The sequence below is a fragment of the Abramis brama genome, assembly GCF_963993115.1.
Source record: "Abramis brama genome assembly, chromosome: 6".
Taxonomy (NCBI): domain Eukaryota; kingdom Metazoa; phylum Chordata; class Actinopteri; order Cypriniformes; family Leuciscidae; genus Abramis; species Abramis brama.
In genome coordinates this window covers 27,790,780-27,801,926 of record NC_139968.1, presented here as the reverse complement: position 1 = coordinate 27,801,926, position 11,147 = coordinate 27,790,780, and the positions used below count along the sequence as shown (strand labels likewise).

At 36.2% G+C, this 11,147-nt stretch overlaps 1 protein-coding gene across 1 annotated transcript; it reads left to right on the top strand.

The window, feature by feature from the left end:
- The first annotated feature begins 4,927 nt into the window (after positions 1 to 4,927).
- On the top strand, positions 4,928 to 10,898 carry LOC311085664 (uncharacterized protein). Its single transcript, XM_084118237.1, has 6 exons — positions 4,928 to 5,124; positions 6,593 to 6,931; positions 7,102 to 7,392; positions 9,170 to 9,289; positions 9,404 to 9,471; positions 9,707 to 10,898. The coding sequence occupies exons 1-6, from the start codon at positions 5,079 to 5,081 to the stop codon at positions 9,758 to 9,760; spliced, it is 918 nt and encodes a 305-aa protein (XP_083974363.1). The 5' UTR covers positions 4,928 to 5,078; the 3' UTR covers positions 9,761 to 10,898.
- Positions 10,899 to 11,147: the final 249 nt, after the last annotated feature.

Genomic DNA, 11,147 nt, shown 5'->3' with positions numbered 1-11,147 from the left:
CCTCAACCCGATAGAACACCTTTGTGATGAATTAGAGTGGAGACTGCGAGCCGGGCCTTCTCGTCCAACATCAGTGCCTGACCTCACATATGTGCTTCTAGAAGAATGGTCAAATTCCCATAAACACACTCCTAAACCTTGTGGAAAGCATTCCCAGAAGAGTTGAAGCTGTTATAGCTGCAAAGGGTGGGCCAACTCCACATTAAACCATATGGATTAAGAATGGGGTGTCATTAAAGTTCATGTGCATGTAAAGGAAACTTTTTAATCCCAAAACTTTTGGCATTAAAGTGTATGTTCACAGAAATAAATATGAATACGCGCATTGTGGAGGCAGAAAAGCATTGGTAACAAGTGGAGGAGAACGGGCGAGATCCATGGAATAAGAGAAAATGTGTCTTCTTGTGCCTTTGGATGGCAGATTCAGAATGAAAAAAAGAAGGTCTTTATTTTTAGCCAGCATGTTTTTTCGGCTAAGAGACTTCAGTTTAGGTAGGAGGATGATGGGCACATGTAAGGATATCCTGCCCCATTCCTCTGCCCCCAAGTTGAGAGTGGAATGGGTCAGTGGTTGTGGGCGGAGGGGGATTGTCTCTAAAGAAATCTCTCTTGCTCCGCCTTGATACCATAAATGATCATATTCCTGGGTTGAGAAACAAAATAGCCTGTATCTTGTTCCTGGGTTTGATGTCGGGTGAATGAAGTATGTAGGGCATTTATCTTCCCTTACTTCATTTACCTTGGATGACCCCAAGTCCTGGAACAAGGAAGGGAGGAAGGTTGAATAAGGCTGGGGCTTTCGTTATTTCAGAGCAGGTATATGGCCGAAGGTAATTTTGCCACATGAGAGTTCTGTGATTCCTACGCCTAAATAATGGATGCTAGTCATTTTTGCTATGCTTATTGTGGTAGTGCATAGACACAACTAATGTGGCAGGCAGTTCTTCAGCATGGCAGAGTGGTCATTTCTTCCTCATAGTGTCATCTCAGTTACAGTGTAGAGTTCCCATTATAAAGTCTCAGGTTACGGATTTAACCATGGTTCCCAGAGAGACACTGCGTCTCGTTGTCATGCCTCGGGCCTGCCTCCTCGTCTCCTTCAGATAAAAACCTTGATGACGTACATCATGCCGACCTTAAAACTACATGACATGCAGGAAACATGTTATTCCAGACCATGAGAGTTTGTTGTCTTGTGTATCAGAACTTGTGTTAAAAGACTGTCATGGCTGAGAGATGATCTGTGTTTTATGAAGCTTTTGTCAGCAGATTTAGGCCTGTATGCAATAAACCCACAGGGTTATGAAGCTTAGGCTGAGGGAAACAGCCAACACATGGATGATTCAGGAGTTCAACATTAGACACAGCAAATTTTACTGTAAACAATGGTGTATTTGTAGTGATGTGGACAAAATTGTGTCTGTTTATACCAGCATGGAGCCAGTTACAGGTATTAAGATGCTTTTCTCTTAATTCAGCAATAATGTATTAATCATTGCTGTAGTATTCAATTAGAAATGTGTGAGTAATATTACTTTAAACATCATTTTTAATATTTAACTTACAAATAATAATCAACAATACTATTAATTCTTCAGTTATTTTTTGTAGATTTAAATGATTTCTACAATAATCTCTTGCTAGATTTTATAACTAAGTTAGAACTAAGTTTTGTAACTTACATCTTTCACATGGCTGCGACACATGAAACAACCATGTTTTAAATAGGTAAAACCGCAAGTAGGCCTACATGCACATGCAAAGCGTTAAATGCCAGTGCTGAGCATTTGGAAAGTTGGTCTCCCCTCCCTCATCCGGAATACAGAATCCCTGACAACCTTCAAAAGACAGCTGAAAACCCATCTCTTCCGTGAGCACTTAACCTCATAAAAAAAAAAAAAAACGTTCCCTCTAAAACCTCACTTATTGGGCTTATGCTACTCTGAATAATGCCTGAACTTCGTATCTTGAGCACTTCTTGCGTTGCTTTTGTTTTTTGTTTTTGCCTCTTCATGATGACTCGCTTAATCTAGTCCTAACTTGTAAGTCGCTTTGGATAAAAGCGTCTGCTAAATGACTAAATGTAAATGTAAATGTAAATGTGGTCGTTTTTTATTTCATTGTGTTTGCTGTTGCATTTGTTCAATTCTGCGCAGAACCTCAGTTTTGTTTTTGTTGTTGTTGGTTTTTTGTTTTGCAAAGAATAAAGATGTTCTTCATGCACCTTGACACACTTTTCAGTTGGGTTTCTGAGTCAAAGTGAGATGTGCTGTGGTCTATGCAGGCTATTGGCTGAAGGCTATTATTGTGGTAGGTGTGCTGTAAGCGTTACGTGTGTGTGTGTGTGTGGGTGGGTTGCTGGGTTTAGTTGAAGGGCAGCTTGTCCATAAACTTCAACAGAGTAAACAGCCTTATACAGAAATCTAATGTTGTGAGGTAAATACAGCACTTTACCGCCTGGAGCCAAATCAGCTTTGCAGGTCAAGATGATCAACCCTGATGCAGAACTAACTGAAACTGTGTAATTTCTTCCAAAATTACTGGTATCTGTTTAAATTCATCTAACAGGTATACACTTTTTTTTAAAAAGCTTTTAAAAAAGTTACAGCACAAAAATGCTTAAGGAAATTGAAAGCAATATTTGTCATCTGGACTCTTGCTTCCCATACTTATTTATTGATTGACTTACATCTTCTTCTATCTCTGTACGGCCCATGAGGAACATTAGACACCTCCTGAGGTCTCATGAATGTATTTAAACCAGATGTCATGATTATAGCAAAGAGAAGTAAAGCTACAACTCTTCGACAACTGCCACCTCCTCAAGTGAGAAAACAATGCCTTGAAAGTGTGAAGCGAGAACAATTGTGTAAAAGTAAATCTGTTTAATTGCATTTTGTGGTTGTCGCTTCAAGGTACTTTCACAGATGGTCTTTTATGTAGCCCACACACACACACACACAGACACACACACACACATACACACACACAATAATACTCTGTCTCACTCTCTCACTCTATCTCTTTAAAAAAAATGGCCACACAAAAAATATTCTGTTTAGCCTACATCCTACATAATTCTGTTATTTACTTCATGAAAAAAATGTAGTGATATTTACCTTGATGTAGCCTACATATGAAACTCTTTGATATTTCATCTTAACGCGTTTATACGCACACGGCACAAGTATTACTCCAGACACATACGCACCTGTAAACTCCGACAGATAGCCCTATTGTTAAAAACGCTCCATCGAACGTTTCAAACGGCGTAAGAAAAACGTGTTCGAATTTACATGATGTTTCAGAACGAAGGAATAAAACGTAGGACTCTAAAAAAATACATGAGAAAGCAAATGTTGATTTTGTATAAGCAAGTGTATTTATGGGCTTCACTTAAACGCATTAAATTATCAAAATAATAAAAGCGAAGGCAGAACAGTTTTTCTGTGGTAGCCTATTTAACCCAGTGGTGTAGTCTAGTTTTTTGTAGTGAGTATACTCTAATATAACCCCCCCGTCCCCCCCCCAACCCCCCCCGCCGCCGCATACTCACCCATCCCAGAGCGTCACCCCATAAGCACCACCACACTCACTAATGCATACAGTATGCATCGACATGTAATTGAGAGCATTATGAAATACTAAGTGTTATCAACATGTCAATTTATTATAAGCAACACAAGACTTTAACAGGCAATGACATTTACAGCTGGGGAGACTGGACTGATTTTCTACTGTTTAGTGTTAATCACCATCTAACTCAGTCAGTTAAGAGCTACCTTTAGCCTTAGATGTTATATGAATATGGTCCCTGAAGCACAGGTTTTATCAGTTGACAATTTTCAACAATTTTTTTAAAAAAACATTATAGGCACAAATACAAATTTACTTTTAGAAATGGTGTTTTTGAAAAAAATGTTATTTTAAAATACCTTTTACTGTGCAATTTCTTTCTAATTAATTTGAGTTAGACCGAACTTTTATTTTGGTGGGTTGTAGACATTTGAGTTTCTGTGTGTTTTAATAAACTATTATTATTATTATTATTATTATTAGGCCTGAAGTATACTCTGTGCAATAGTAATATATTTCTGTTATAATTTCTTCAAGTTATACAGAACTTTTATTTTGACAGGTTGTCGTAAAGACATTTCAGTTTCTATGTGTATATGAAACGAATGAATGGCGATAGTTTTATCAAATGAAATGCAAATGGTGAAATTCTCATCAAGTGACTCTCATAGCAGCTCTGCGATGAAATGCACACGTGAAACGCTGAAAACACCACGAGCGTGAGTCACACGCGCTTCTGTGTGTGTGTGTGTGTGTGTGTGTGTGTAGTGGAGCACACACTGAGCGCTCATTCCCAGAGACGCGTAGAACAATTGCAGTCTCTTTTAGCTTTAATATTCATAGACACTAGTCCATATCGAGATTTTATTCATTGTACAGCAGCTACTTTTGATTTATTCATTAAAAAATAGCCAAATTCCGTGACGTTCTGCTTTATATAGCACGTTCCATTTGTGACTGGATTCTGCGACTCGATCCGTCGCTTCACAAACACAGACGGGATGAATTTATGAATGAAAGTGTGAAAGTTCTGACACAAAACGAAGTTGATACGTATCCTCACGCTTCTTTTAAGTGGGTATACGCAAATCCTTGGCTTTTTCTAGTGGGTATACGGCGTATACCTGCGTATCACGTAGACTACACCACTGATTTAACCTAATTATTTTTCGGACTGAAACTATGTAGCCTAGACAATTCCTTTCTAGGCAAAAGCATATGGCACATATTCAAAGTGTAAAATTACTCAGTAAATGTATCCAAATGCAGTCGAATAGTTTAATGTATTTTATTATTTGGTGTATAACACCGGCTTCCCGAAGAGGAGGAGATTCACTCATCAAACGGTCAGTTGCACTATAAGCCCACAATCATTTGAGAATGGCTTCGCGTCAGAGAGACAGCGCCTTTTGATGTAGATTTTCTGCGTGGTTTTCAGACCTCAGATTGTTTTCAGACATGATGTGTTTCATGCTTCCAGACTGCTTGGAATATTAACAAATATGATGGTTCATCAATTTGTCTGTTTTTGTCTATGGCTTTTGGGTGGTAAGTTATCTATTTGTATGGCTTCAATTCTTGTAGCAGCCTTATACCGTGCAAACAGGAACGCCTCTTTGTTAAAGTTATGCAGAGTGAATTAAAAGTGCCTCATCTTAACTGAATTATGATTTGAAAGGAAAACTTTGATCCTGAAATATTAAAGGACCAGTTCACTAAAAATGGCTTTAATGACACAATAATCTTACTTCCATATATTATCAAGTGTAATTTACAATATTTTGAATTAATAATAATAATAAAATAACAACATATAGAACTTGGAATATTTGATCACTTTAAAAGTGGTTTATGAGAGAAAAAAATGTCCATTTTAATATTTTGCTTTCTGACCTGTGTGTGGAACACAAAAGAAGGTAGGCTATATTGTAGTTTCCTGCTTTTTTACATTCAGCAAACGTGATTAATGCAACACCAAAGATAATAAATATTTAACAATGAGAGTGTAATCATGACAGAATATACATGTTCGGGTCAACAATGCCTGATTTCTAATGTAACATCAAATAGTTAATATTTCAGTTGAACTGATAAAATATTGAATAAATAAAAGTTGCTTTGAATATAAACGTTTGTCAACTGCATAAATGTAAATGTTTAAACAAACATTTCAAGTTAATTTAAAAAACAACAACAAGAACCTGTTTCTCTGGTTAATATTAGGCTATTTATGTTTTTTTTTTTTTTTTTTTTGTCAGTTTCATTCAACTTTTAAACCTTTTGCAGATTTAATGCTGACACAGCAGCATCTTCCCTTGCCGAATCTGTACTTGAAACAAATCTCAAACCCACCAGCTGTCAACGGTAGCCTAACTGTAAACTGACTTAGGCTATTTAGGGAAGTAAGGGGAAATTCCGTAATCATTTATTCATCCTCGTGTTGGTTCACGTAATGATGTTCTTCAGCGAACACAAAAATAAGTTATTCTGAAGAACGTTGGGATCTAAAAACAAAACAAAAAAACAATGACTTTAACAGAAAGTCCGAATAACTTTTTTTGTGCTTCACTGATGAAAGTCAATCATACAGGTTTGAACGACACGAGAGTGAATAAATGATGACATAATTTTTTATTTTTTGGGTGAACTGTCCCTTTAAGTGATCTTATTTCATTATGATGCTGCTCGTTGTTAGACCACAGTAATTTCAGAATGAAGTTTGCTCTACCTTTCGTGTTGTTTTACCGTACAAATTCTTACACCGTGTCTACACGCAACATCTAAAGACTGTCTACACTTAAAGCGATCGTTGCATAGCATATCTATTTGTTCTCTGTGTCAGAAATAGCGAAAGTGCTCGTCAGGAATAGAACTAGACATCAGTTTACTGGCAGGGATTTGTCGTGTCGTGCATTCAGTGTAAAATAATAATAATAATAATTTTCTGTCTTCAAATAAACAAAATATATCTGAGGTGATAATCTGTGACTATGTTGTGCTGACTCTTTTGTTCCAGGTGTGTCTGGTGTTTATACAGATGAAACTGAGACGATATCAGTGATGGAGGGAGATTCTGTCACTTTACACACTGGTGTTACTGAAATACAGAGAGATGAACATATTCTGTGGACATTTAAACTTCAAAATTCAGAGACTCGTATTGCTCAGATCTTTGAACGGGTCATCTCTATATATGATAGTGGTAATAATGAGAGATTCAGAGACAGATTAAAGATAGATAAGAAGACAGGATCTCTGACCATCACAAACATCAACACATTACACTCTGGACTTTATAAACTACAGATCATCAATGAAGGGGTCAAACACAAGAGTTTCAATATTGCTGTCTATGGTGAGTAAACTGAATAAGTTAAAAGGTTTTAATTTTAAATTAAATGCAAATCTGACCATCTGGATATGCACTTTTATTTATTATTGATCTATGATGATTGAAGATCTTTACACACGTCAATCTCAGTAATTGCTTGTTCCTGAAAGATGTTTTTATTCATGTTTTTTAAGGAGTGCTGACAGTTCCTGTCATTATCAGAGACTCTTCATCATCATCATCATCAGAGTCCAGATGTTCACTGGTGTGTTCAGTGTTGAATGTGAGTGATGTGACTCTCTCCTGGTACAAAGGAATCAGTGTATTGTCCAGCATCAGTGTGTCTGATCTCAGCATCAGTCTCTCTCTACCTCTGGAGGTGGAATATCAGGATAACAACACTTACAGCTGTGTGATCAACAATACCATCAGAAACCAGACCACACTTCTGGATAACATTAGTCAACTCTGCCAACCATGTGAAGGTGCGTCAGTATTAGGGGGTTTTCACACTGGACACATTCATTGTGCATAATTTTAGAGTTAAAGGGATAGTTCGCCCAAAAATGATATTTAAGCCATGATTTACTCACCCTAAAGCCGTTCAAGATGCATACGTCAATCTTTTTTCAGACGAACACATTTTCAGTTATTTTAGAAAATGTCTTAGATCTTTCAGTGGTTATAATGTGAAGCAATGGGGTCCAGCTGATTCAAGTCGGAAAATGTACATGCATCCTTCTCAAAAATAATCCATCCATCTCCAGGGGGATAAACGAAGGCCTTCTGAGGGTAATCCGTGCGGTTTTGTCGTAAAAATATACATATTTAAAACTTTCTAAACTAAAATAACTGGCTTCCGGTGGCGGTCGGTGCGCGTTCACAGCGATGAATGCTGGCGTATGACGTATGACGTAGCGTAGGAAGCGCCGTGACGTAGAACGAACGTTGAGTTTTGTTTTGCTCTGCTCTCTGGCTCCGCTGTCACGTTCGTTCTACGTCACGACGCATTCATCTCTGTGAACGCGCACCGACCGCCACCGGAAGCCAGTTATTTTAGTTTATAAAGTTTATATATGTTTATTTTTACGACAAAACCGCACGGATTACCCTCAGAAGGCCTTCGTTTATCCCCCTGGAGCCGGATGGATTATTTTTGAGAAGGATGCATGTACATTTTCCAACTTGAATCAGCTGGACCCCATTGCCTCACATTATAACCACTGAAAGATCTAAGACATTTTCTAAAATAACTGAAAATGTGTTCATCTGAAAAAAGATTGAAATATGCATCTCGAACGGCTTTAGGGTGAGTAAATCATGGCTTAAATATCATTTTTGGGCGAACTATCCCTTTAAATTTAGAGTTCATAATTGGACTTGTTATAATGTCATGCTGGTTTATCTCTCAAATGTTTTATAGATGTGTGTTCTCACACACATTTGAGCATTTAACATGCATGTGCTGTTTAATCCAATTGAGAGGGTTTTTGAAGGTTATGTTCTTACTAATAAATTATATAAATTCATTTGAGTATAATTTTTGTTTCGTAGAAAGCCTGATACAGCGAGTGAGTATTGATAGATGGTTGAGTGTGTGTGTTCATCAAACAGACGAGAATTTGCTCTAAGCATTTTTAAAGCACATATGTGTACAGTAGCATCCCGCGTAACAATGTTCCCACAACTTCTCTTTCACTAAAATTTGGAAAGGCTATGTGAATGTTAAGATAAAACATTATTTAAATAACATTTATAGAAAGTTTGTATAACATTATTAATATTTGATATATTGCGAGAGAACGTTTTGAGAATATTTTCGAAGCATCCATTTTGTACTCGATCAATGTTAATGTTGACCTTCTTAGAATATTACAATTAACATTCAGAGATTATAATATTGTGAGTAACAAACGGTTAGGATAATGCTGTACTAACATTATGTAACCTTTTAAATATCGTTCTAATCACTGCAATAAAACATGGATATTTTAACATTTTGTTTACCATGAATTTGTAAGCTGGGAAATAGTGTATATTTGATTTGGTGGAGAACATTGAGCAACATTTGGAGTAATATTTTTTTTTCATTACAGAAAATATTTTTTATCCTGTTAATTACAAATAATGCACAGATTAATTGATTATCAAAATAACTCCTAGTTGCATTCACTAAGATATTTTTCCCATCAGATCTGCTGTTTTCATCTTTGTTGAGACTCTTACAGTAGATTAATGACTGTGTGTGTTTTATCATTGTAGAATCTCACCAAACTCCAGTTCTCCTTGTATCGCTGTTGTTGCTGTTGCTGCTGGTCTTCACAGTTTTAGTCGTGTTGTTCTTCTGTCGTCGCAGGAAATACACACAAGCAAAACAAGAAGGCAAGTATTACACAACAGAAAATTAATATTTTATTGAAAAAGTAGTTCTAAGAAATGCCAACAAAGCCTGTAACCACTATTTCAATAGGCTAAAATAAATGTTTTTGGAAACAGCTCAGTCTAATGAAGAAGAAGTTGAATATACTGATGAGACATTCATTAAACACAGATTTCCGGATATGGTAAGATATTCTATGCACTAAATCTCTTATGAAAGCTTGCTAAGCTAGTACAGTTATTTGTTTGTCCACTTGTACTTGTTTTTTTGTATACATGATGTTGTATAATTAAACACTCACACATCATACACAATTTAATTTCACAATTTAAAAATCTGTATTTAATGGTTCATAATGTGCGTGCTTGTTTTGTTTTGTGAATTGAGTAATGAAATCATTAAAGTGCATTTCATTACAGGAGGCTGATGGACGGGATCAGACGGTGTATTCAGAAGTTGTTTTGAGATGCTGATCATGTATTATCATACAGATCTGTTTATTACAGCACAGATCATGTTGAAGTTTATGTAACAAAGCTCAAAACCTCAAAGTTAAAGCACAAATGCACTGATTAGCAACGATCAGTGCATTTGTGCTTTGACTTTGAGGTTTTGCTACAGATTACTGTGTTTTTTTTTTTGCATTTCATTTTTAAGCAATTTCTAAAAGAATGTAATCTTTATTGAGACAGACCACATGTCTGTAGATTACACAACCGGTAAAAGGATATGCCATTTATTTCAGGGATTTTCAGGGATTCATTCTCATGCGAGATGAAATGGGCTCCCTCTGCTGACTGTTTGAGAGACTAACAGGAATCAAAATGTTATAACGGGTTTGGCTGGTTAGCTTGATGAATGTAGCCTCTGCTAGTGTTTAACCATAACTACACTGTCTGTGGGACAAAAAGCATCTTTCAAAAGTTTTAAATTATGGCCTTTGAATAAATAATTTCAAAACTCCTGTTCTAAAGACAAGATCATTAATTAATTTATTGCTGCCTAACAGTATTCTCAAAATATCAGATGATAATCTCAGATTTATTAGATTATTGATGTCATTTAGCTATGTGGTGTAGCTAAACTGTAGGAATTTACACATTAAAAAATATAATGAAATTGGCAAGCAAGAAGTTTGAACGAGTGAAGCAGTGAACTCCTCAGTCCAGATATAGCTAATGTGATAATATTCTGAATGTGACGTTTTTAATCATATGAAGTTTTTATTTTTCTGTCGTAATGTAAAACAGTAAATAGTGCACTATTTAAAGGTATAGTGGAGGATCTTTCCGAATTTTAGATAAGACCCGCCCTCTCCACTTTTTGAATAAGTTTGATTGATTCACCGGAATGATTGACAATTAGGAGGACCAATAGTATAGGTGATCCACCCGGAAGTAAAAAAACCTCCGCTATACCTTTAATGCCTGTCAGTATTATTTATGTTTGTATAATGTGGTTATTTATGGACACCAGATCAATGTGACTGATTATTTGAGTTTTAGCTCAAGTGTTGTCAGCAGATTTGTTCTTTTATACTTGATATTTTAGGCTGTAGGAATGGCAATTGTCTATTTTATGAAGAAACATTATTAAATATTATCTCTCTGCACTGATTGTGTTTGTCTCTTTATGCCAAAGTAAACCTCAGATGTAATGTTGACCTGGTGAACACGGTGAAATTAAATACTTAAAAACTGATTCATGGAAACTTGATATTCTGTTGAATATTAATTGACATTGAGGTTGAAGCTGTGTTTCACAGTATGTGGACTTTGTCAAGGACTTAATGAAGCCTATACTGCCAACGAAGCACCTGAAGAGAATAATTTCAACTTTTCTGTACTTCTAAACACTCCA

Excerpts from the sequence above, each read along its gene's own strand:
- LOC311085664 (XM_084118237.1), top strand. The coding sequence starts at position 5,079 with ATGATGGTTCATCAATTTGTCTGTTTTTGTCTATGGCTTTTGGGTG. Across the intron at positions 5,125-6,592 it reads TTGTCTATGGCTTTTGGGTG|GTGTGTCTGGTGTTTATACA; the intron begins GTAAGTTATCTA and ends CTTTTGTTCCAG. Across the intron at positions 7,393-9,169 it reads ACTCTGCCAACCATGTGAAG|AATCTCACCAAACTCCAGTT; the intron begins GTGCGTCAGTAT and ends TTATCATTGTAG.